This window comes from Callospermophilus lateralis, chromosome 3 (assembly GCF_048772815.1).
Source record: "Callospermophilus lateralis isolate mCalLat2 chromosome 3, mCalLat2.hap1, whole genome shotgun sequence".
Lineage (NCBI taxonomy): Eukaryota > Metazoa > Chordata > Mammalia > Rodentia > Sciuridae > Callospermophilus > Callospermophilus lateralis.
In genome coordinates this window covers 67,395,611-67,423,610 of record NC_135307.1, presented here as the reverse complement: position 1 = coordinate 67,423,610, position 28,000 = coordinate 67,395,611, and the positions used below count along the sequence as shown (strand labels likewise).

Here is a 28,000-nt window from a genome sequence, read left to right as displayed (position 1 = left end):
CATCCTTTAATCTTGAATTTGACTTTTATTTTAAAATACATTTAGCATAGAACTGTCATAGGACAGAAAATAATAAAACACAAAGAAATGGAATATTTTCAAATACTTTTGAGCTAGACATAAAAATTAATAGTATAGCATAGACCCCAAAATTCATTCAATAACCACACATTTTTGAAAGAAAAGCTCTTTTCACATTTTCCAACGTACCGATAGGTTCCAAAGTGCCTTGGTTTCTTTTTAATAGGTAAAGAGCCCAAATTTAGTTGCTTTATTTAAAATTATCAGATTCAGTTTCGGTAAAAATTACCATGTCCCTAAATTCTCAATCAGAATTATAAAAATATGAGCTCAAATAGTTATGCTATGCAAAATAGATACATCTGAATTGATATTTCAGGATAATCATAGATATTGCACTAAAATCAGTAATCCCATACCTAATGTTCATTTATATGGAAAATTAATTCTCTTCTTTATGAATATCTTAGTACAAATAAAATTATGTTAATCTAATTACAATCACACTTGAAAATATAAAGGCACAGACAAAAAAAATAGTTACATACTATACCCAAATTTTCCACTGTGAAAACAATAAAAAGTTGGAAAAATAATAGGATCTAAATGATTGATACTTATTATTTTTAGATTTTATAATTTATCTTAAGTAGCTAATAAATGAGTATTAAAAGTTAACAGTGGGCAATCCAATCCTTTCCAAATTTAGAAAAATGTTTTTACATATGAAGCATTTGCACTGTCCCACCTAAAATTTCAACTACATTTCCATTCATTGGAAATATCTACCTGCAGTATAAACAATCAAGACAATGTGCAAAAAAATATATCTTGTTCCTATAACTTACAATACACAGAAAAATACCTACAAAAATGGAAATATTTATCCTTTTAGCTTTCCAATAAATTAGTGAGAAATTTTAGCCCATTCCACATTTCCTTCTAAATAAAGGTCTAAAGGATTAAGGGTGGTTTAGTTCAATCCCTGTTAGTTTGACATATATTTTTTAAATATTTGCCTGATTATATGTAATTAAGATAGAATTAGTCTTTTATATCACAGTATACATGGCATTTCTTAATTCAGCAACAGAAAGGCACAATTAGCAAGCAATAAAATTCAGTACCTGAATTATTAAACTGATGTACAAAACAGTTGCAAAAAAAAGTACATTCAACACAGTGTACAGAACTTTAAAAAAAAAAAATCTAAAAACTAATTTTTCTGAAAATTTGGTCCATTAAAAATGTCTCCCATGTTCAACATCATGGGTAACATGAAAGGTGATGGCAGTGTAAAAAGAGGCAGTAAATTAATATGTGGTAGCATATGAATTCTGGTCTATTAATTATGCAATTCAATTAGGAAATGGCTCCCATAGTAAATAAATGTTAAATATATTTGTTAATAACATACCTGTATTAATTCCAAATACACAGGCACACTGTTTGCATATTATTATTGATTTAATAATACACCCCACAGTTTAAAAAAAAACCTTAGGTATATTATTTTATATATAACATATATTAGATATATAATTGTATATTATGTACCTTAATATATATTATATATAACTTGAATCCATAATAGCACAAAACTCTCCAAACATTACATGAACATTCTAAATAGATACTTAATCATTTTCTCAGTATAGAAATAGTTCAGCTCACCTAAAACAATATCTGGATGTGCAATGATAAAAAGCACTGACTCTTAAGAATTTACTTAAATAATTATTTAAGTTAAATTCTTGCAAAAGCCTAACTCTGATCTTTTACTTAGAGTATATTTTTAGGTATCAGTAACTGATAACTTCCTTTCTTATCACAAACAGTATTTCCACATCAAGAGATACCAATAAAGAAAAATATGTAGGGAACCAAAAATGTGATAGAGAAACCAACCATTCCATAGGTAATATATCGATAAGGAAGTTCAACTTCCATGTGCTGTCTTGCTTTTCGAATATCATCACATGGTATGTTGAAGATTTTACAGGCTAAAGGAATGGTGATCTTTTTCATTATATCTCTGACTATTAGTACAAATATCATTCCTATGAGGATCCGCAATATGGCTTTTCCAAACAGAGTCACAGTAATGGGAGGCCTAGTAAATGGTAGTATCTCTAAAGAAGGATCTAATAGTAGACCCACGCTATAAGCAACATGGGATCCACATGCAATTCCAGCACCACTTCCTAGAATCTCAGCTGTGTCTCCACGGGATGTGCTCCAGGTATCAAGAGTGAAAGAAAAGATCCCTAAAGCTAAATGGAGACCGATGATGATTAGTGGAGCATATTTGTGAGTTTGGTTGAAGTTGTCAATCAGGTCCACAAATGGATAGAAGACAGCTAAGATTAAAATGGTATATAGGAATCCAGCAATAATGTCCTGGGAAAAGATAAAAGTTGTTTAGTATAGTTGTTTAATATAATACTATTTTTGGCATTTAAAAAATAGTATATATTTCACATTTCAAAAGTTGAGTAGACATAAATTTTACAATTCTCAAAGTAAACTTTACAAACTAAAAATGGTTGTAATGATAAAAAAATCTGCTGGTAATAATAAAAGATTATTTTCATAGTTTTACCCTTTTATAAATTAAGAACATATACACTATACGCAAATTTACATTCAGATTCTGAACAATAAACTGTGCTTACATTGTACAGTTTTGTTTCTGAAAAGGAAGTATATTTATTATTCAAAGAAACAGTCACTTGCTGTCATACAGCTTACATTTGAGTGGAAAAGACTGAGGATAACTGTGTTTAAGTAAGAAAACAGATAAATATTATAGTGACAGATAGTTACAAACGTTGTGTAGAAAGTAAAACAGGATGGGAAGGGCTCTATGAGAGTGGGAGGGAAGCCTGTCTGAGGAAGTCACACCTAAGCAAAGATTAGATTTTAGACAGAACTAGCCCTACCTTTCTTTACAGTGCTAGAGGAAAAGATTCTCCAGGCAGAGGGAATACCAAGTGCAAAAGCAAAGGCCTTGAGGCAGAAAAGTGGCGAGTTCAAGGGAACTGACAGAAATCCAGCATGCCTCAAATATCAAAGAGATAAGTAGAAGTCCAATCATGTAGAACTCTTGTAGTTAGGGAAAGAGTTTAGGAGGCAAGGCTGGAGATGTGGCCCAAAGATAGAATGCTTGCCTGGCATGCAAGAGACCTTGGGTTCAATCCCTAGTACTACAAAAAATAAAAATAAAATTCATATCTACATGAAGAGAAGAGGTATGTCAATGGATTTAGCAAAATATTTTAAAATTAGATTTAATTTTAATTTAATGTCTTTCCCATATTCATAAATTGAATATAGGAACGAAAACAAAAGAATTAATAGAAGATAATTTACTGCAAAAAATAAAGCTAGTATTTAAAGTAACTTTTCTGAATTATTCTTGAAAACATGCAAACATGTTCCATAATTTTTACCTTGAAACCAAAACCAGATCTACTCTGTATCACTGAAAATCTTGTCAAAAGAGTTAACAGTCCCTATGTCCATGTCCTCACTTCCTATATTTTTCTATACTCACTCCTTCAATGAAACCAACACTTTTCATGGATACTAGCAATCTTCATGACACTAAAAACAATGGTCACTCCTCAACTAGGACAGACTCCAGGAGTCCTCTACCAGAGTTACATTCCCAGCTCTTTTTATGTTTTATTTTGAGACAGGGCCTTGCTAAATTGCCCAGGCTAGCCTCAAACTTTGCAATCCTCTTGCTTCAGCCTTCCAAGTCACTGGGATTACTGGCATGCACCACTGCACCCAGCTACAATGGTCGATTCTCAACAGCATTCAATATAGTTGAGCAACAGACTATCTGTCGAATGTTTTGTCTTAAAATTCTTACTGGGAAAAAATTAATGTAGGGTATAAGCCAGGTACAGAAATAAACACCAATAATCCCAGTGATTTAGGAGACTCATGCAGGAGAATTGTAAATTTGAAACCAGCCTGAGCAACTTAACAAGACCCTGTCTCAAAATAAAAAATAAAAAGGACTGGAAATAGAGTTTAGTGGTAGAACACCCCAGATTCAATCCCTAGTACTGCAAAAAAAAAAAAAAAAAGAAACATAAAGTGTATATGAAATTACAAAATTACTATCTAAGAAATTACTGCCCAACAAAAGAACTATAATATTACCAGTACTGTCAGATCTATTGGTGCACTGACTCCTAATTCTATCACTGTATCCTTCCCAGAGGCAATTTCCAAGTCTGGATTTTGGCTGAATTAATTGTTTTACCACATATCTTGAAGCAAAATATTATCTAGTTTTGCTTCTTCCTGAGCTTTGTAAAAATATTACTATGTAGAATGTAGCCCCCGGGCCCTTTTTTTGGTACCAGAGATTGAGCCCAGGGGCACTTAACCACCGAGCCACATCTCCAGCCACTTTTTATATTTTATTTAGAGACAGGGTCTATCTGAGTTGCTTAAGGCTTCACTAAGTTGCTAAGGCTGGCTTTGAATTCTGATCCTCTTGTCTCAACCTCCCAAACTGCTGGGATTATAGGCAGGCACTACCATGCCTGGCCCTTGTGGTCCCTTTTGACTTTTTTTTAATATACTTAACATTAAGGTTTTTAGATTCATTCATTATATATAATTGTAGATCAACCACATTCACAACTCTATAATATTTTGCTGTGTGATTATACAATTCATCCATTTTCCTACTGCTGGTCATTCAGATTGTTTTCAGATTTTGGATTAATTAGCTGGTTGAACTTGAATGCTTCCTTAGTTGGCATCTATTTTTAAACCAACCAGGAGTATTATAAACATTACTCCTATGTTCTTTTTTGTGATGCTCCCTGGCACAGATCTGCAACTGTTTCTCTAGAGTATATGCTTAGGAATAGATTATCTGAATCATAAAATATGTTCAATTTTACAAGACAATAAAAGGACAAGAAAAAAATGATACAACCCACTTGAAAACTTAGAATTCCATGAAATAGTTCATATTTTGTCATATTACGTCTTTTCTTATATCCTTTATCTACATTCCTAGGGTGCCTTCAGAGACACCACGTGAGGAAAAAAAAGATGCCACATGAGATGCTGAGGATAAAGATGCTGAGGGTAAAATATACAGTTCTGTTCTCAAGGAGCTTACAGTTCACTGCAGATGACAGACAAGAAAAAAAGCCATCCCAATTAAGGGTAAATGGAAGAAGGGTCACCTAACCAGTCTTAAGAAAGGGAAGATGGGGAAGGTAATGAGGCTTAAGAACATCTGCAATGAGTCATGAAGAATGAATGGGACAGCTAGCCAGGCCAAGACAGTGAAAAGGGCATTCCAAGCAAAGGTATTCCTAAAATCATAGAGGTAAGAAACACTCTGCATTTAAGTAAATGTAATTCCGCATGGCATCACATCTGTGGGAAATTTTACTAATCAGGAGACTGAATACTAGATGGAGCAGTCAAACTGGAAGCAGGGCTACTAATTAAGAAATTGCTGAGATAGTCTGGTCAATATATAATGCAGGTCAGGACTAAGGGGATGCCAATAGGATAGAAAGAGATAGGAAGTGAATAGGTGTGGCTGTAAACAGAGCAGCCCCCTCCCCATGTGACTGTTTTTGAAATGTAAATACAGTCTCAAAATAAAATATCTGATGTGAGTCTTAAAAATACTGATAGGAAAATGAAGAAATTTAGAGTTTCATATGTAAAGACGTAGCCACCAGTCACTAAGTCTTAACTAATACTTAATACTCTCCCTGGTTTCTGGACAGAGTACCTGGTTTCAGTTCAGTGACAGGAGAGGCACCAAAGAGATTCTACAGGAATATAAAACTGAGACACTATTTCTATGAAACATGATTACTACATTCATAATTCACAAGTCATCATACTGGTACTCTGTAAAACAGTTATAAGACTTAAAATAACTATTTTCTCATTTAGGTTTCATATAAACTTGCAAATGATTAAAATTATAAAAATTTTCATCAATGTCAGAAAAAAATAAAGCATTAAAAACAATGTTTTCCTTACCAGAATGGAGTGCATTCCCATGTAAATTCTACTTAGGCAAACTAGAGAACACCAGCAGGGAATAAGAATCAGTCCATATATAGGAGGATACTATAAGGGAAAGAAGTGAAACTGGTTAGATTAAGTTAGATACAAACAAGAAATAAAAACCAAATCACTGTACTAACTCCAGGGTTATCAAGAACTGTTTTTACTCCCCATTGCACTCCCAGCACCTAATTCAGGGCATAGCACATGTCACACACTAAAGAAATACTTTTCCAACGATGAACAAATGACTGAATTTTCATGTTTCTACATTATTCTTTCTGGGAACTGGCTCATTTTTGCTTCTGAAGTACAGATTTGATCACTGGCATGCTACAGGAGGAGGACAGATAGAAGACATATTTTAATATGGTTCCAAAATTAGAGTTGCTGGAACAGCACCTGAATCTGGTCCATGTCAATGTCCTCACTTCCCTGGGAAGGAGGACCAAGAATTTTCTCCCTAATTTCCATCAGTGATCACTATTTCTAATTTGCATTGACATTTCCCCTCCTCATATTCAACATTTAACACTTAGTAATTAGCTTTCCACTTCTGTGCCCTCCACTAAAATTTCAAATGCTAATACTGAAAAAATTTGCAGTGAGATAATGGAAGCAGAAACCTCCCAAAAGAAAAAAGCATAAACAGAAAGTAAAGGCAACTCTTGGTATCAATGGCACCAATGGAAGAACTGACTTCAAATGTCCTGAGATTAGAGGGAAGGAGGAAATAATGGATGGGTATGATGCTAAGTTTGTAAAGGAAGAGGAGAAAGCACAGTCAGGGCAGTTTTTACCTCAAATTTCTCAAAATTTGAAAGCCAAACTGAAGCCAAGAAGGTTGAAGAACTGGAGTTGAAAGAAGATTTTGAGAGTAGTAAATATTTAGTAACATTTGTTCTATTTGACTTCTCTACTACATTTTACATGGCCCTCCACTTTTTCTTGAAACTCTAAATACCCTTGAGAGCCCTGGCTTCACACTCTCTAGTTCACTTTTTTGTTTCTGACCCAAGAGTATATCTTCCTCTTTTTATTCCTTAAACATTAGTGCAAATAAGGGGTTTTGTTTTGTTTTGTTTTGACAGGGGAGGTACTGGGAGTTGAACCCAGGGGCACTTATTCACTGAGCTATGACCCCAGCCCTTTTTATATTTTATTTTGAGACAGGATCTCAATAAGTTGCTGAGACTGGCTTTGAACTTGAAATCCTTGTGCCTCAGCCTTCTGGGTCGGTGGGATTACAGGTGTGCTTATTTATTTTAAACATTTATTTTGGTTGTAGATGAACACGATACCTTTATTTTATTTTTATGTGGTGCTGAGGATCAAACCAAGTGCCTCACACATGCCAAGTGAGTGCTCTACCACTGAGCCACAATCCCAGCCCTTCTTATTTTTTAACTAGTACTGAGCATGCTGAAGACCTATCCATTTCCCTGAGTTTAAGGACCAATTTCCAATTCCTGTATGTATCTCCACCTCAAAGTCCCTATGGAGTTAAACCCACCACCTCAAAACAAACTCATCATCCTATCACTCACACAAACTTGCTCTATAATATTCTAAATAAGAAACATGAATTATCCTTACTTCTTTTCTTATCCTTCTACTCAACCAATAACTAAGCTTGACTAATCTAGCCTTACCAAGTATTACCTTCTAAATATTCCTTGCTGTCATCTCTTCTACATCCCTATTTTTATTTCTCTTGCTCAGATCCTTAGTTTCTTTTACAGGCTCCCTATGCATTCCCTACTGCCCACTGTGCCCCATGCATGAGGAACTTGGTTTACTTGGGCAAACAGACATTTAACCATACAATGAGGTAAGTACTGACAGGAGTATACTAAAAATTCAGAGGTACCCTTGGGGGACAAGTGGTTAATTTATCTTAGAGATGTCAACAAAGTCTCCTAGATTAAGTAAGATTAAAAGATGGGTAGGATTTCATCAGAGAAAGGAATGAGTGAGTACAGTGCTAAAAAGATGGAGAAGATTACAAACAGCAGGAACAGATGAGCAAAGGCTTTTCTATATGCAAGAAATTGTAGGCAGTGAGAGAACAAATTTCTCTTCCTGATGAGGAAAACATAAAATAGCAAACACATAAATATGCAAATTATAATATAAATTACATGTAAAATATGATGAATGGTATAGAGAAAAAAAAGAGAACAGGTGTTAAAGAATCAGTAATAATGATGAATATTTTTCATGCTCTACATTTCAGGTTCATTTGGCAGTTAGATTAAGGGCATGTGACCAGTTTTGGCCAATAAGCTGGGTGGGGGGTGGTGGAGTATGCCTTATGACACTTTCAATCATTCTTTGAACCCTCTCTTCCCAGAGATGTGATTTTGAAAACCATATGTTGAGCCATGTGTGAAGGCTGAGGCAGGAGGTTCAAAGCCAGCCTCAGCAAAATTGAGGAGCTAAGCAATTCAGTGAGATCCTGTCTCTAAATAAAATACAATATAGGGCTGGGGATGTGGCTCAGTGGCAGAGTGCCCCTGAGTTCAATCCCTGGTACCCCCACCAAAAAAAAAAAAAAAGGAAAAGAAAACCATATGTTGAGATGCATAACAAGATAGGTTATGCATCAGCTTGGGTCCTTAAGGTCATAAGTGAATAGAGCTGTTGGCTAACCCATAATGGATATGTAAACACAAATCAGAGAGAAGCTTTTGTTGTGTTAAACCACTGAGATTTGGGGGGGGGGGTAAAGCCATTGCCACAATATAACCAAGCTTACTTTAATTTAAACAGAAATAGACATGGGATCAGGAGTTTGGAAGTGTTAGTGGGCAGGTTACTGTTACATTATATAGAAGATGATCTGTGGAGGGGCTGGGAATGTGGCTCAGCGGCAGAGTGCTCACCTAGCACCTGCAAGGCACTGGGTTCGATCCTCAGCACCACAAAAAAATAAATAAATAAATAAAACAAAGGTATTGTGTCCAACTTAAAAAAAAAAAGAAGAAGAAGAAGAAGAAGAAGAAGGTCTGTGGAGACTTCATTGAGCAGCTGAGATTTGAGGCAAGACAAGATACAGGCAAGAGAATTAGCCATGCAGATACCTGAAGGAAGAACACATACAAGGAAGAGGAGTCAGCTGGTGCCAAGTCCCCAAGACTGGGAAGGAACCTAGTGTGGTCAGAGTAGAGAGAACACACATCAGAGGTAGAGAGGCAATGGGGGCAGATTAAGAACAGTCTGAGAGGCCACTGTAAAAAGACTGGAGATGTAGTTCAGAGGTAAAGTGACCCTGGGTTCAATCCCCCAAAATAAACATAAACCCAAGTATAGCAGTGTCAGATTGACTGCTAGGTTGAGATTAAATTTGGGGGATCAAAGGCAGTAACAAGGAGACCAGTTAGAAGGCTTTTATAGTATCATCTAGGTGAGGGAGGATAACATGGTTTCTATTTCTACAGTAGAAACTCAAGTCTTTTAGATATTTCTGTTAATCTTTTAGAAGTTGTTAATAGAACAAGACAGCCTAACAAATAAAGCAAAACCCTCTTAGCCTTTCCTTTTCCCCTAATCCATGGCACCTTCAGACTTCACTGTGAGGAAGAGTTGAATAGTTGGGAAAAGTCAATTTCATTTTAATCAATTGGTTGATTTTGGGGAGGCCATTAGCCTCTGCCTTCAGGGTATTTTCTCTAGAATTTGCTCTGAGAAAAATTCCTTATAAGAAACACCTGATTCAGTTCTGACTACATGATGGCTTTCATGTTACTTCCCATTGAATAATGGAATTCTGAGCCAGTGAGCAGGGAGGCAAAAAGTATTCCATCAGTAATCGTAAAGCAGATTTAAATAAAGACCTCAGATCTTAATGACCAAAGGAAATAAACTAGATAGGCTAAATAAGAACAATAGAACTAAAGTGGGATCATGTGAGGAAGAATTATGTATAACTAATTCATCTATTACATTTATTTATTTCATATTTAAGAATTTCCAAATTATATCTACCTTTAATTTTATGTTAAACTATCTTTAAAAACAAATTTAGAACCACTGTCTTCATTTAGATGTAACTGAAAGGAAAATAGAATTATGTGGAATTATCCTTTGCCAAAAAATAATTCATTAAAAATATGTAATATATGAATATGTACACACACACATACACACTAATCACTTTCAGTCATCTATTAGTTTCCCCATTTTTTCATGACCTTTTGGAGTACCCCAGGGCTTAATCCTACAGATACTTCCTTTCCCTCTCTACATCACTCCCTTGATACAGTTCATATGCTCATGGCTTAAACTTATTTCTCTAGCCTGGACTTCTCTCCTAAATTCCAGAGTTGGATATCCAACTGCCTTCTAGATATTTCCGTTTCAATGTCTAACAGGCATCACAATGTAACATGACCAAATCTGAACTCCAGGTTTCTCTTTCATCTCGCCATCCAGTTGTTAACTGCAATCCTTATGTTAACCGAAAGGAAAGCATATAATATACACAGAAGGAAAAGAGAAGAGAATCCAAAACAACAACACTGAACATAGTAAAATGAAAAAAATGAGAAACAAAAAGCGCATAAAAAAAGGTGGAAAAAAATTAGGAAAATGGCAAAAGTCACTCCTTACTACTAATTACTTTGAGCAGAAACAGTTTAAACTCCCCAATCAGGCAGAGATTTGGCAGAATGAATAATACAGCGTGAAAATATATATATTGTGAAAAACACTCACCTTTAGATGCAAAGACACAAAAAAGTTGAAAGTGAATGAATGGAAAAAGATTCTGTGCAAACAATAACAGACAGCCAGGTGGGTATTTCAATACCAGACAAAATAGACTTAAGTCAAAAACCATTCCAAAGGACAAAGGAGAGTAAATATTGACACAAGGGTCAATTCAACAACAAGATATAACAATTATAAGCATACAAGCACCAAACAAAGCCTCAAAATAAACAAAGCCAATATGAGCATCTTAGTTGATGTGAGAAAAAAAAAAGAATTTGACAAAATTTAATACCTTTCACGATAAAAATATTTGAAGAACAAGGAACAGAAGAAGAGAATTTCTACAACATGATAAATGGCATTTATGAAATATATACAAATAACACCAAACTCAATATTAAAAGACTGAAAGTTTTCCCTTAAGATTAGGAATAAAGGCTGGGGCTATGGCTCACTGGCAGAGCACGCACTTGCCTGGCATGTGTGAGGCACTGGGTTCCATCCTTAGCACCACATAAAAATAAACAAATAAAATAAAGGCTTTCTGTCTATCTACAACTACAAAAAATAATTTAAAAGATTAGAAATAAAAGAAGGACACCTCTTGCTACTGCTATGTAACACTGTACTAGAAGTTCTAGTCATAGCAATTAGTCAAGAAAAAGAAAGACTTCTAAATTGGCAAAGAAAAAGTAAAACTATCTCTATTCACAGATATGATTCTAAAAAATTGAAAATCCCAAGATCTGCCAAAAACAAAACAAAACAAAAACACCCCAACCAACTGGAGTTAATAAATTCAAGCAGGCATGGTAGCACAAACTTGTATTCCCAGCTACTTGGGAGACCTAGGCAGGAGGACTGCTTGGGCCTAAGAGTTCTGGACTAACCTGGGTAATATATGTCTTAAAACAAAATAACTAAAAACAAAACAGAGAGGCCGAGTACTTTTTTTTTTTCCAGTACTGGAGACTGAACCCAGAGGTACTTAACCACTGAGCCACATCTCAGCCCTTTTTTATGTTTAGACACAGAGTCTTGCTAAGTTGCTTAGGGCCTTGTTAAATTGTTGGATTAGGTTTAGGATTTTTGGTGGTGCTGGGGATTGAACCCAGGACCTTGTGCATGCAAGGCAAGCACTCTACAACTGAGTTATATCCTCAACCCCTCTGGCTTCCCCCTTAGAGTACATTCTTTTTATGGTTATCTAATCTATACCCTCTCTTCTGAAAACCTCCCCATGTAAACCCAGCAGTGTGGCCTGAAGACATGCTTACACTGTGTGATTCTGCTCACCTGATCACAGCTGTTTGAATCCGGAATGGATACTTGGCACTGGGGAAGCAGATTCAGTGGTTAGACTGAGCTAATCATATTCTTTTTTTTCTGACAGTAATTCAAAATAAAGTCAGAAAGACCATCTCTGCTGTGTGCTTGACCTTGTAAATAGTATAGAACTAGGGGTGGGGCTGGGGCTCAATGGTAAAGCAAACTTGCCTAGCATTTAAGAGGCCCTGTGTTCAATTCCAGCACCACCAAAAAAAAAAAAAAAAAAAAGTATAGAACCAGAGGTGACACAGACATATGTATAGCAAAGCAGAGAGAGAGGACAAAGGGGCAGGAATGAGAGACACTATGTAATCCCAAGAAGCAAAGACAGACAGTGGGCCTTAGTTCTCCTCACATTTTAGAAACTGGCTCCAATCCCTCAAGGAGGCCCAGAAGAGCTTTCATGCCCTTGGCTTCTATCAGATTCCCCCCCTAGTCTGGGGGTGGGGGTGGAGGAAACAACTCCCTCTTTTTCCTTAAGCTAGTCCAGAGTTTATTTTACATACACACATACCCTTAGTTAGATACTAACCTCCAACTAAGGTTACCTCATACCTCTCAAATGACTCAGATTCTATTACAGGTAGCTTTCTCCCTAGAGCCTCTGTTCTTTTGTGTGTCCTTTCCTAGGGCAATGTTATCTACTCCTGTCACTTTACTCTGCACCTACCTGCTGATGACACCAAAACTGCCCAGATGTCTTTCTGGATAGAACTGCTCCCTAAAAAACTGCAGATGAGTATCTTACAGACACTTCAAACTCAACAAAACTAAAACTAAAATAGTCTCCTCTGTACTCTACCCTGCACTTACCCAAATATGACCTGCTTCCATTATTTGCATCTCCACAAATCAAACTGCTCTCTCTCAGGTTCCCAAACACAATATCCAGGAATAATACTTCCTTTTATTTCCCTCCCTACTGCCATCCAGTTAGTCACCATGTTATGTCAATTCTACCTGCAATATCTACCAATTTCATCCATATCTTTCTATTACCACTGTTGCTTATCAGGATTAGGTTTGTTTTTGTTTTGTTTGTATTGGGGATTGAATCTAGGGGTGCTTTACGTCCCCAATCCTTTTTATCTTTTACTTTGAGACTGTGTCTTGCTAAGTTGCCAAGGCTGGTCCCAAATTTTCGATTCTCCTGCTTCAGCTTCTGGAGTCACTGAGGTATACTACCACACCTGGCGTTAGGGAAAGTTTTTGTTTTTTGTGGGCTTTTTTTTTTTTTTAAACTCAAGGCACTCGACCACTGAGCCACATCCCCAGCCCCAATTTTGTATTTTATTTAGAGACAGGGTCTCACTGAGTTGCTTAGTACTGCGCTTTTCCTGGGGCTGGCTTTGAACTCCCAGTCCTCCTCCCTCAGCCTCCTGAGCCTCTGGGATTACAAGTGTGTGCCAATTTGCCGGCTAAGCAAAGTTTTAACAGAGCCAGATACAACTTAAGATTTTTGGACCATACAGTTCATGTATGTCACAACCATTTAATTCTGCTATATAGCATAAAAACAGTCAGATAATATAAAAATGAATGGACATGGCTGTATTCCCATATGCTTTCTTTATAGACATTAAAGTTTTGAATTTCACATAATTTTCAAATGCTACAAAATACTCTTTGGGCTTTTTACAACAATTTAAACATGTGAAAACCACTTATACTTCATAAGTCACATAAAGATAAGCAGCAGGTATGAGGGTGCAGCTCAGTGGTACAGTACGTGCTTAGCACGCATAAGACCTGGGTTGGAGCCCTAGCACTACAAAAAACAGATTTTTAAATTAAAAAACAGGCAGCAGGCCAGTATTTCCAACCACACTGATCTAGGTCCCTATCCTAAGTACCTGTTCTCTCTCCATGGAAATGGTAAAATAACCTTCTCCATGGTCTGGTCTCCCTATCTCCAGTATTGCCTCCAGCTAGTCATTTATTTTCTATACTAGAGAGAGAATCTTCCAAAAATACCGATCTATTCTTGAAAAAAGAACCATATGTTCTATTCACACCAATGTATGTAGGGCCCTCCATTTTGCCTAGAAACTTTGTGTGTGTGTGTGGTGCTGGGGATTGAACACAGGGCCTTGTGCATGCAGGCACTCTACCAACTGAGCTATATCCCCAGCCCCAGAATTTTTTTTTTTTTTAACTTTAATTTTTTTGCAATATTGGTGATTGAGCCCAATACATGTTAGGCAAGCACTTTACCACTGAGCTACATCCCCAGACCCCTTTTAAAAAATTATTATTTGTTTTGAGACAAGGTCTCACTAAGTTGGCCAGGCTGGCCTTAAACTTGCATTTCTCCTGCCTCTGTCTCCCAAGTAGCTGGAATCAGAGGTGTATGCCACGACACCTGTCAAAAAAAATTATACTTGATAATCATCTTGATTTTATTCAATAAGAAGAAAAAGAGATAATTGCAACAAAAGAAATGCACTTATTATTCTCTGTTGACATGATTTCCTCTATAAAAATAGCACAAGCACATGAGAATCTATATACAAGTTATTAAATTAAGGATAAGTTCAACGATGTATAAAAGCACCAACATTTCTATATTTCAACCACAAAAAGTTAAAATATTTGAATTTTAATAAAATATCAATTCCAATAGAAACAAAAATATAGCTAAAAATGAATCTTAAGTTTGACTTATATGGAGAAAACTATAAAGCTACATTGAGAGATATTTTTAAAAACCTAAATAATAAGTAGATTTACCATATTACACACCAGAAGACTCAATATTATAAGGCCATCAATTCTCTCATTTATAAAGTTAATTTATAAATGTACTGTAATTTCAATGAAGTACAGAGTTTTTCTTGGAAATTAAAAAGTTGATTCTATAGCATATACTGAAAGCAAGGACCCAAATTAGCCAAGACAACTTTAAAGGTAGGGAACTTGCATGAACAGATATCAAATCTTACTATACAGCAATTAAAGCAAGAAAGATAATGTTATTGATAAAGACACAAACATACCAGTGAAACAGAACAGAGAACCCAGAATCAGACCCATACATATATGAGAACTTGATATGTACAGATGTGGCACTTCAGATAAGTTAAAAAAAAAAAAAAATCAGATGTGGTGGCTGCAATACAAAGGCAGAAGGATCACAAGATCAAGGCCAGCCTCAGCAATTTAGTGAGGCCCTAAGCAACTTAGTGAGACTCTGTCTCAAAAGTTAAAAAGGCTGGGGATGTGGCTCAGTGGTTAAGTGCCTGTGGGTTCAATTCCTAATACCAAAAAAAAAAAAAAAAAAAAGTGTGTGTGTGTGGGTGGGTGGGTATATAGGCTTCAAAAATGGTACTAGATCTATTATTATCTACACGAAAGGAATTAGATTCATACCTCAGAAAACCAAGAGAAAGTGAATTAAAAATTCACACATGCGGACTGGGGTTGTGGCTCAGCCGTAGAGTGCTTGCCTAGCACTTGTGAGGCCCTGGGTTCAATCCTCAACATCACAAAAAAAAAAAAAAAAAAAAAAAAAAAAGAGTAAAATAAAGATGATATTGTATCCAACTGAAAAAATAAATATTAAAAAAATTCACACACGCAACTACAACTATCTTTTTAATAAAAATATAAGATATTTTTCTTTTTGTTCTATACAAACTAAATCTAAAGTACTTAAAGAAAAATAAACAGGAACAGTAAGAATAATTCTGAAAATGTAAGATATAAAGCCATCTTAAATGTGATAAAGTAGAATTTTGCACATATCAGTCATATCAATTCTAAGTTTAAAAAAATATGGATATAGACCCAACTACAAACTTAGTATGTGATAAATGTGACAGTTCAAGTCAACATATAATCCACACTACTTGGGAACTGATGCAGGGGGATCAGAAGTTTGAGGCCAGCCTGGGCAATTTACTGAGAATCTGTCTCAAAAAACAAAGAGGAATGGGGATATAGTCCCTAGGATCAATCAATCCCCAGCATCCCCCAAATTAAAACAAAACAACGAAAAACCATCATAAAAGTAGTATAAGAAGCTATTCTAAATGTCACATAAAAGCCAGTGCAACTATGAAAGAAAATATTAATACATAAAAGAAAATTTTCTGTTTGACAAAAATTACAAAGTCATAAGAAAATTAACAATTTAGGAAAACACATTTCCAAATCACACCATACACAATAGGCTAATTTTACTACAATATAAATTAGGGCTTCAAAACTAGTAAGTAAGTAAACAACTTGGTAGCACATGCCTCGGTAGAAGTACCAGTCTCTAGTAAGAGAGACTAAGGTGAAGGGATCACTTGAGTCCAGGCATTTGAGATGAACCTAAGCAACACAGGAAGATTATTTCTCAAAACAAACAAAAACCAAGCTGGGTGTGGTGGCGCATGCCTTTAATCCCCCAGCGGCTCAGTAGGCTGAGACAGGAAAATCTTGAGTTGAAAGGCAGCCTCAGCAACTCTGTGAGGCCCTACGCAACTCAGAGAGACCCTGTCTCTAAATAAAATATGAAAAAGGATTGGGGATGTGATTCAATGATTAAGCGCTCCTGGGTTCAACCCCCATTACCAAATAAACAAAACTATTAAGCAGCACAAGAGAAAAATATTATTTCCATGTAAAAACTTGTACAAAAATATTAGTAGCAGTGTCATTCAAAATGAGCAAAAAATGAACCCAAATGGCCATAGATTGATGAAAGGATAAGTAAAATGTGATATGCCCACCTAAATATATATTAATTAGCAATTAAAGAAATGAAGGCTGGGGCTGGGATGTGGCTCAAGCGGTAGCGCGCTTGCCTGGCATGCGTGTGGCCCGGGTTCGATCCTCAGCACCACATACAAACAAAGATGTTGTGTCCGCCAAAAACTAAAAAATAAATATTAAAATTCTCTCTCCTCTCTCTCTCTCTCAAAAAAAAAATTTTAAAAAAAAGAAATGAAGGCTTATAGCACAGATATATGCTATGAGTGAAATGTAAAAATATGCTGGGAAATGGATATTTTAAAAAACCATTATGCAAAGTGAAAAAAGCTAGTCACAACAGACTACATATTGCATGTTTGCACATATACGAAATGTTCAGAATAGAAAAATCTATATACACATGAAGTAGATTAGTAGTTGCCTAGAGATTGGGGGGAAATGGAGAATGACTACTATAAATAAGGACTTTCTTTGAGGGATGTTGAAAACGATCTAAAATGGATTGTGGTAACAGTTACACAATTCTATAAATATACTAAAAACTACTGAATTGTGTTTTTTGTTGTTTTTGATATGGGGTCTTACCCAAGATGGTCTTGAACTCCTGGGCTCAAGCAATCCTCCTGCCTCAGCTCTGTATACCTGAGACTACAGGAACATGCCACCATATCTGCTTCAAATGTACATTTTAAATGGGTGAATAGTATGAAATTGGAATATGATTCAATAAACTATTATGTAGCTGGGTACAATGACACATGCCTGTAATCCCAGCAACTCAGGAGGCTGAGGCAGGAGGATTCCAAGTTTAAGGTCAGCCTAGGCAACTAGCAAGAAGACCCTGTCTCAAGATAAAAAATTTTTTCTAAGAAGGGTTGGAGATGTTGCTCAGTGGTAAAGCCCCTGAGTTCAATCCCCAGCACTGTCACAACAATAAATAAGTAAAAAAAAAAAAAAAAAAAAAAAAAAAAAAAATCACTAAAAGGAGCTAGGGATATGGCTCAGTTGTAGAGCATCACTGAGGTCAATTCCTACCATGGAAGGTGGGGAATTGGTTATCATATTTAAAAAAAAAAAAAGCAGCTGGGGGCACACCCTTGCAAACCCAGCTACTCAGGAAACTGAGGCAGTGATTGCAAATTAAAGGCAATGAGCAATTTACCAAGATGCTGTCTCAACATTAAATTTTTTTTAAATAATAAAAAGGACTGGGGATGTAACTCAGTGGTAAAGCACTTCTGGGTTAAATCCCCAGTATTTAAAAAAAAAAAAATTGCCCTAGATTGTTGTGGCAGGCAGTTCCCAAGAGGTAGCAGAGAAGAAGGAATCAAGAGTACAGCATCTCACTGGGAACTATGCAAATTCATGGCCAAGTATTAATCTTCAAGCATAGGGAGAATGTCCTCCAGGCTGGAGACAAACTACTAGAAAGAAATAAGCTATGAATCCCCAAAGTTCATGTAAGTTTAGCATTCTTACTACCAAGCAGTGGAAAGATGAAACTGTGTAGAGCAGTTAGAAGGTTACCACCTAAGTCATGAAGCTAAATTAACTCTAGGCTGTTTATTCTAGACCCATCCTAGCAAGACTAAAAGGATTAAGCTGACAAGTAATTTAACTGCCTCCAGAACAAAGTCCCACACTATTTAAAGGGATAAAACAAAGTCTAAAACCCTGAAAAAATAACCAAGGAGCAAGAAAATACAATCCATAAGCAGGAGAAATGTTCAAAACACACCAACATGATAGAGATCATAGGATTAATAGATAAGGGCCTTAAAACAACTATTAAAAAAAGCCTTATAAACACATTAAGCTGAGAAATGAATGACTTTTTAAAAGGTTTAAAAAGATTCAAAATACACAGTATCTGAAATTATATCCCATCTTACTTGATGAAATTATCAGAACATTAGACACTGTAGAAAATTAGTGAACTTGAAGCCATAGCAATAGAAATTATACAAAAGGAAGCACACAGAGCAAAGCCACAGCCAAACAAAAAGCAAAACAAAGGGGCTGGGGTTGTGGCTCAGTGGTAGAGCTCGCCCAGCACGTGGGAGGCCCTGGGTTCCATCCTCAGCACCACATAAAAATAAATAAGTAAAATAAATGTATTATGTCCAAATACATCTAAAAATATTAAAAACAAACAAAAAGAGCATGAGTGACCTGCAAATAAACATGAAACTGGAATTCCCAAAGCAGAGAATGTGTTGTGGCAGGCAGTTACAAGGAAACAGAAGAGGAAAATTTTTTTCTAGAAATAATGCTGCACATCTTCCATATAAAATAAAGTACAAACCCACTGACAAGATCAATAAATCCTAAGAAAAAATATAAAAACATATCAAATCATATCATTTTAAAATTTCTCAAATCTAGTGACAAAGAAAATCTTAAAAGCAGTAAAAGACATATTATTACATACAAAGAATTACAGATAAGAACTACAGCAGACATCATGCTGATATCTATGGAAACCAGAAGATAATGAAGCCATATATGTAAAGTGGTGAAAGAAAAAAACAAAATCAACCCAGAATTCTGTATCTCATGAACATATTTTTCCAAAGTCAAGTCCAAATATTTTTCAAAGAATAAAGCTAAGGATTAGGGAAATAGCTCAGTTGGTAGAGTATTTGTCTCGCATATACAGATTCAATCCCCAGCACCACAAAAAAAAAGGAGGGGGTGGGAGAAAATGAATAAAGCTAAGAAAAATGTCACTGCTGACAGATATAAACTAGAAAACGTGAAAAAAGCTGTTTAGGCAGAAAATTTCACCAGCTCCAAACCTATATTAGCACATTCTAAACTACATTCTGAAACATTATACAAAATGATAATGTATTATGGGCTTTATAATATATACATAAATATGTGTTATAATACAAAAAGGGGAGGTGGGAAAATGGTAGCATACTATTGCAAGGTTCTATGTTATACCTGAGTGGTAAATTACTTAAAAAGGAGCAACTACTGAAAAGAGGAAAGATGTAATACAGTTTAAAAAAAAAAAAAAAAGCATGGGGCTGGGATTGTGACTCATGGTAGAGCGCGCACCTTGCATGTGTGAGGCACAGGGTTCAAACCTCAGCACCACATAAAAATAAATAAAAGTACTGACTGTGTCCATCTACAACTAAAAAAATATTTAATAAAAAGCAAAATAACAATGATTTAATTAAAAAATAGAGAATAAACAGTTCACAAAAGAGGAAAACATAAATGGTCATAAACTTAGATAAAGCTCTTTAAACTTTACTAATAATAAAAATGCAAATTTGTTAAAATGGGGAAAGACCAATAAGTTTGACAATATATTGTCACAGTAAGAGTGTAGGAACCAGGTACTGTCATATATTGCTAGTAGGAATGTAAATAGGTACAATCTTTATAAATGGCAATATTGCATTACCTGTTGAAAATCAAATGTATATGCTGTATTCTACTGTTTTTTGACATAGGGTTTCACTGTGCTGCCCACATTGGTCAGGCTGGTCTCAAACTTCAAGCAGTCCTCCTGCCTCAGCTTCCCAAGTAGTTGGGATTATATACATATACCCCAACACATGCTTAAATACATATAATCTTTGACACAGTAATGTGTTAATAAACATATAAATAATCACTGTATCTCTATATTTTATGACTGAAAATCTAAAGGTACTAGACTGTTCAACCTATTAAACTAGGCTATATTTATATATTAGAACGCATCGTGCAAATGTGAAAAAATAAGATAGCTGTCTCTATAAAACACAATGAATTAACATGGTAATATAATGCAATACTCTTGTATCCTATAGCCAGATGCCTGGTTTGAATTCTGGCTTTATAACATATGTAATTTCTTATGAAAATTAGTGGTGGTAATACTGCCATAGGATTTTATGGGGATTAAAAGAATTAAGTCATGTAAAACATTAAGATAATCACAAGCACAATTAGTATTTATTAATTTCTGAGTAAAAGAAAAGAAAAATCATTGTGTATGTGTGTGTGGGTGTGTGTGTATGACTTTATTTCACTTTTGTGTACTGAGAATTGAACCCAGGGCCTCGTCCTTGCCATTCAAGTGTTCTACACTGAGCTACATTCCCAACCCCTCACAATATATCTCTAAGTTAAAAAAAAAAAAAAGATCAAGAGCCAGAACAATATAGTATGTTACCATTTGTATGAAAAATGAAATATATAAATATACATCTATAAAAGTAAAGACTATCTCTGGAAAGCTAAACAAGAAAAATACAATAAATTCTGTAGAAAAGAACTCCTAGTAACTGGGACAAAGAAAAGGGAACTGTACTCTTTTCTTCACATTTTTATGTAAATTTAGAATTTTCTACAATCAATGTATTACTTATTTAAATAGAGAACTGCAATTAATCTTAAACCAAGAATTTGTAATAAGCATTTATAAAATCATGAAAATGTGAAATTCCAATACAAGTGTTATGCTAGGTTAAAAACTAGCATAATATTGTATTGACAATATTTAATAAATTGTTTCTTCCCAGAATTACCACAGTAATCCATTTTCCGTGGCTCTTTTTTTCCCACATTTTTTATTGGTGCTTCACAGTTGTACATATTGATGGAATCTGTTGTCACATATTCACACATGCATACTTCCCTGGTCTCCTGGAGCTTCTTTTGGTCTTTATTATTTATGATCCACTTCTTTGGCCCTTATTTCTTGCTTTTCTTCCCTTTATTTTTTAATGACCCCACAGATATCTTCCTCTGTTATATACAATAAACTGTTTTTGTTAACAAATTTATTTAGTTGTAGATGGACATATGCCTTTATTTATTTTTATGTGGTGCTGAGGATTAAACCCAGTGCCTCCAATGTGCTAGGCAAGCGCTCTACCCCTGAGCCACAACCAATAAACTGTATTTTGATAGAACATCTTTTCTTTTCCAAAGCTCTGTTATTTTTTTATTTTTTATTTATTTATTTTTTTTTTACTGGGGATTGAACCCATGGCTACTTTACCACTGAGCCACATCCCCAGTCCTTTCTATTTGAGACAGTGTCTCTTTACGTTGCTGAGGGTCTCACTAAGATGCTAAAGGCTGGTCTGGAACTTGCCATCCTCCTGCCTCAGCCTCCTTAATTGCTAGGATTACAGATATTTATCGAATTTTTTATTTATACTAGGTAAATAGAGGGAAGGCAGGGGAGAAGTCAACATTTAACACATTTAAGGCACAAATATTTGAAGTCAGGTACAGTAGCCTGCACCTGTAATCCTACTTGGGAGGCTGAAGAGGGAGGATCTCTTGAGCCCACCAATTTGAGACCAACCTGGGCAAAACAGTAAGACCCCCATCTCAAAACAAAAACAAAAGGACACACAAATATTTGTGGATACTCCATACGTATGTACATATACAAACACAAGTTATCTTTTCAAGGCATACAAAGCTGTTCTTATTTTTTAAGAACCTAATTGTTATTTTTAAAATAGCATTTATTTTTACAAAGACACTATAAAAATTATACACAGAGCATGACTTGAAATGAGATTTCTATGTAAGACCTTGATTCAAAGTGTCAAAATTTCAATCCAGCCTCTGCCATTATTACCTGTGTTAATTTTTAATTACATAAAGTCCTTGGTACCTCATCCATAAACTTGAGTTAATAACAGGACTAAATTGGAATATTACAAAAATAAGTTAAATGAGGTAATGGATATTTCAAACAATGTCTCATCCACAGTAAGTCCTTAATAAATATTAATAAGGGGCTGGAGTTGTGGTTTGGTGGGAGAGTGCTTACCTATATGTGTGAGGCACTGGGTTTGATTCTGAGCACCACATGTAAATAAATAAAATAAAGGACCATTGACAACTAAAAAATATTTTTAAAATAAATAAATATTAATAATAACATGTACCTATTATTATTAGAAAAAGTATACTTTAAGATAAACTTCAACTAAAACATTATTAAAGCAAGTATATACTTAGAACCTGTTTTATGCCATATTATTTAAAAATTAAGAATTTGGGGATGGTAGTGTAGCTTAGTGGTAGAGCTCTCACTTAGCATGCCCAAGGGCATAACAACAATTACAACAAATTATTTCTGAAAAAAACATGCAGGGCTGGGGTTGTGACTCAGCTGTAGAGCACTCGCCCTGCACATAAAATAAAGGTATTGTGTCCAACAGCAACTCAAAAATAAAATTTAAAAAAAATGCAAACATAAATGCAAAAGAAATTCTTCATTTATTTTAGATTTTTAAAACTAGGATTATGTTCTTTATATGGCATGCTCCAAATTTCTTTTTTAAAAATATTTTTTAGTTGTAGATGAACACAATAACTTTATTTATTTATTTATTTATTTATTCATTCATTCTTATGTGGTGCTGAGGATCGAACCTAGTGCCTCAGGCAAACGCTCTACCACTGAGCTACAACCCCAGCCCCTCCTTATTTCTTAATTTTCTCCCAGTTCAAGCTACAAAAACTTCCAAATAAAATGAGAGCAATAATAATTATATTGGCCAATGGACCTTAAGTTATTTAATCCTCATGGGAATGCCATATTGTTTTCTATTTCATGTCATCATAAAAGATAGATAAGGTTTTTTGTTTTGGGTTTCTTTGTTTGTTGGTTGGTTTTCCAATGCTGGGGATCAAACCCATCTGTCTTTTACAAGTGGCACCAGGGCTCTTCTTGAGCTCCATTTCCAGCCCTCAAAAAAGGCCTTCAAGCAACTGCTTGTAGCTATACTATTCCAATATACCTTACAAAGACTTGAAGACTGGAATTGCAAAGAGGCTGAGACAGCAATCTTTTTAAGAAAAGATTATTTTGGAGAAATATAAAATATATTCTAAGGAGCTCATATTAATCTTTAGGGAACTTACTCCAGTTCCTGAATATTAGTCATTTATGTAATGGATCACAACCTCTGGGAGTAAATTGTAGAAATCTGTACTTCTGCTGATTTGTTTTTGTATACTGTCACTTTAAGAATAAATTAAGAGCATACATAACAAAATAAAGATTTTTAAAAATAAAAAAAAGGACAAATGAAGAATAATGAAACACAAAGGATTAACTTAAGACTCCATATATGAGATGAATCTTGAGCAAATTTCAAGGAGGGTAAGTGAAGTAGTCATGCTCAGCCAAAAGAAAGGTACATGAGCTAATTCAGTTGAGAGGCATTTCAGCATCACAGACATATAAAGAAATCCAGACCTCTTCCAAGCAAGCATTTGGGTCATATAAATGGACAAGACTATCTACCAAAACTGATGGTAATGAGAAAAACACCAGGTTTTCATTGTTTAATTCTTCTCCCAGTGTCTGTCTCTCTCTCTCTCTCTCTCTTTTTTTTAAATCCACTCTGGAAATAGCAGCCTACAATGCAGTACAATACTCACTGATAGAAAACAACTTGAGCAAACGAAGATAACTTTTGTTTGGAATACATAAAAAGGATTCAAGGAAAAATTAAAAGGCAACAAAAAAAAGTCATTTTGATTTTTATACTGAATTATTATAGTCAAACATTTGTAAAGAAAGAACTTTTATGTAAGGGATTTTTTCCCCCCAAAACAATTATACAAATTTAGGAGTTTACTCAAATTTAGAGGAAAGATACATAAAATATCGAAATTTAAACCATTATAAGATTAGCTGGTACAGTAGCATATACCTATAACCCCAGTGACTGGAACTGAGGCAGGAGGCTGGCAAATTCAATGTCAGCCTCAACAATTTAGAAAGATCTATCTCAAAATGAAAAATAAAAAAGGCTAAGGATATGGCTTAGTGATAAAGCACTCCTAGCTTCAATTACCAGTAACAAAAAAATAAACAAACAAACCATTACAAGATTAATTCTGATGTGATTGGTCACTTTCCACGTCTGTAAAAGGACATGTTTAAGAGTAGGTGATTCTTAACATTTTTGTTAGCTCAAATTTCTAAAACCATATTTACAAAATTCCCCCAAACACTGAATTATATATACTAGATTGTTCAAAATCTATAATGTAAAACTTGTTCTAATAGTTCAAATAATCCTAAAATGTTATCTACAGCCCATAAACAATTCAGAAGTACTATTTTCAGACTTCCTGTTAGCATGTGTCCTTAATAAATGAAAAGCAAAAACAGCTATTTTCTCTTACTTCAATTGCTAATATTAATAGCATATGACAAAACTACTCACTGAGGAGACATTACAATAGGCCTCCCAACCTTAGAATGCTGAGAGTCTTGTGAAAATAAGAGACATTTTATCATCTAGCCAGTAAATATCCCACTAAATACAACTCACTGGCAATCTTAAATTCTGAAATATTCAGATCAAATGAAAATTTTGAGGTATTTATCTACTGTGCAAAACAGGCAGCACTGGTTTATAATCTGAATGTCACTGTGTATTCCCTTTGGTTACATAGGAAGAAACTTTGTATGGTACTATTCCCTCCTAATTCTGCCATTCTTTTTTGTTTTTATAACTTTATTTATTTATTTTTAAGTGGTGCTGAGGATGGAACCCAGTGCCTCATACATGCTAAGCAAGCACTTTACCCCTGAGCCACAACCCCAGCCCAAATAAATCTGCCACTTTCAATACCCACATCACATATTCTGTATGTTCCAATAAGAGAAACACTATACAGAGCTATCCATGGGGACAAGATTTTACCTATACTGAATTTGCATGGGGGCTAAGTAAGCTTATTATAGCTTATTATACTGGAGTTTTACATAGAATGTGTTATTTCTCAATATAAGATGATCTTGTGCATTTTTAAAAATGCAGGAAATCTGCTTCCTTAGATTCTTCATAATTATGTGCTTTATCCTTTTTTTTTTTTTTTTTTTTTTTTTTTAGTTGTTGATGGACCTTTATTTTATTTATATGTATGTGGTGCTGAGAATCGAGCCCAGTGCCTCACACAGGCTAGGCAAGCGCTCTACCACTAAGCCGCCAACCCCAGACCTCTGCTTTATTCTTAAGGGACTGGTTTGCAAGACTAACAAATCATATAATTTAAGACAGATAAAAACAAGCCCAGTAATTGGAGAATAGATATTTCGTCTATATGAAAGCTAACTAGTCTTTAAACCAATAACATTTATGAACCATAAAGAACTCAAAACTGGTAGGTCAAAGGAAGAAGGCAAGATAAAAATGATTAAAAACTCATCCCTGGCTCTCAGTCTGACCCTACTGTCATATTCACCATTTTTACAAACCCATTAGTCTGAGAACCCTAGCTTCAAGAATAACTTTTAAAACATGTATTTTTACAGTTAACGTGACAATAGTACTGTAACAGCTCACAAACTTGATTCTACAGATCAGTGAGCCAGAATTAAACGCTGTCTATCAGCAAATTAGCAACCACATCCCTTAAAAACAGAACTCAGACTCTGCTCCATTAACTTCCATAAATAGCCGCTCTCGTTTAAAATGTGTTACTTTATTGCTTGCAACTAGCATGAGCATGTTTGTTTCGGAACTATACCACGGTTTTGTAAACACCATCTCACAAGAGAGCGAACGACTTTCTACCTGTGTCGGAAGCAGAATCTGTATGGGGCTTTAAGTCACCATATATTACAGTGAAATTGGGTCTCAGTTACTAAGCGATCAATTAAGAAAATCCACTTCCACGATGCATCCCAAGAATTAAAACAATTTGAAAACTCAGCCAAAGTCCGATGATAATATATGACTGCATGAAAAATGTAATATTTACACTTTGCGTGAAAAGTACGCGATTAAAATGTAATTTAACTGGCTAAGTCTTCTAGGTTTCCCCCCAACATTTTTTTTTTTTTAACGGAAAAAGGGCCTCTTTACCGGTACTGTGAAAACCTATGCAAAAAGAAGTTTGGGAGGGAAATGGCCAAATTAAAACAGCTGTAAAGAGCATAGAGTTCTTTGACACCCCCGAGGCTGAGCGGGGCGAGCAGAGAGAGGCTTACCTGCCAGCGGCCATAGGTGAGGAGGACCATAGCAATGGGGATGGCGGTGCCAGACATGGCGTGGGTGGAGGGCATGCTGTACTCGGAGTTGTAGAAGACCTCCAACTTGACCACCGGCGGCGAGGAGGGTCGCGGCCAGCGGATGATGTCTTTGGTGCACTGGCCCAGGTACATGACCAGCACCCAGATGATCACCAGCCTGCGACCCACCAGGGGGTCCAGGTTCCAGATCCAGAAAGGGAAGAACATGATGTAAAAGAGTTCGTTGCCCAACTCCGTGCCGAAGCAGAACAGGTAGTAGAGCGGCCAGTTGCTCACGCGGGCCAGCTCGCCCTCCTCGCCTGTCAGCGAGTTGCGTCGCAAGGAGCCCGCGCGCTGCGACGAGGCCGGGCCCAGCTCGGCCGCCAGCCCGTTCCGCATGCCGTTGGGGGCGCCGCTGCCGTCCGGCTTGATTGAGCACTGATTGCGGTCGCTCCCGGGCGGCTGGGGGCCCTCGGCCGCCCCTGACTGCCGCCCTCGCCGCCGGGGATCTCCGGCGAGCGGCGCTTCCACCTTCTCATCCTCCCTCCGGTCGGCTGAGCGGTTCGGCGGCGCCTCCACCCCGCACAGACGCTGGAAACGGGCCACTTTCTGCGGCTCCTGCAGACAGGCAGCCAGCTGGGCTAGGTGCTGCCTCAGCGACATGATAACGGGACCTGGAGGGCGAGCCGAGCCCCAGCGCTGCGAACCGTCTCCGCGCGCCCAGCCAGCGGCAGCAGCGCCTTGCTCGACGCGCTGGAGTCTGCCGGTGACGGCGCCACAGGCCGCAGCGGCCGCCACGCGCCCCTCCCTCGCTGCGCGCGCTCCGCCACCTCCCGCGTCCTCCGGGAGCGCGCGCGCGCTCCGCGCCCCGCCCCCTGCCGCGCTCCGGGAGCGTGCCGGGCCTGACGGGTCCGCCCGAGCGCAGCGGGCGGCCAGGCGAGCAGCTCGGCTCAGCGGGCTGCAGCTGTGAGGTTCCCCTAGTACCCACCACCAGGCGTCGCGGCGTTCTGCGGGCGGGGCGGGTCCCCCTTCTCCATCTTCAGCCCTCCTTCCCTGCAGGCTGGTGTTCCCGGCTTCCCTCTGCCAGACATCGGCTTAGAGAGGCCACGATCCTGATGCCATCTTTGGCAGTGCTGGTGACCAAGCAGCCGGACATCCTGT

The 28,000-nt window shown here is 36.6% G+C and overlaps 1 protein-coding gene across 1 annotated transcript; it reads right to left on the bottom strand.

The window, feature by feature from the left end:
- Positions 1 to 2: 2 nt before the first annotated feature.
- Positions 3 to 27,656, bottom strand: Sgpp1 (sphingosine-1-phosphate phosphatase 1). Its single transcript, XM_076850388.2, has 3 exons — positions 26,819 to 27,656; positions 6,064 to 6,153; positions 3 to 2,421 (listed from the first exon to the last, which is right to left on the bottom strand). The coding sequence occupies exons 1-3, from the start codon at positions 27,500 to 27,502 to the stop codon at positions 1,870 to 1,872; spliced, it is 1,326 nt and encodes a 441-aa protein (XP_076706503.1). The 5' UTR covers positions 27,503 to 27,656; the 3' UTR covers positions 3 to 1,869.
- Positions 27,657 to 28,000: the final 344 nt, after the last annotated feature.

Excerpts from the sequence above, each read along its gene's own strand:
- Sgpp1 (XM_076850388.2), bottom strand. The coding sequence starts at position 27,502 with ATGTCGCTGAGGCAGCACCTAGCCCAGCTGGCTGCCTGTCTGCAGGAG. Across the intron at positions 6,154-26,818 it reads TCACCTATGGCCGCTGGCAG|TATCCTCCTATATATGGACT; the intron begins GTAAGCCTCTCT and ends TTTCCCTTATAG. Across the intron at positions 2,422-6,063 it reads TGGGAATGCACTCCATTCTG|GACATTATTGCTGGATTCCT; the intron begins GTAAGGAAAACA and ends ATCTTTTCCCAG.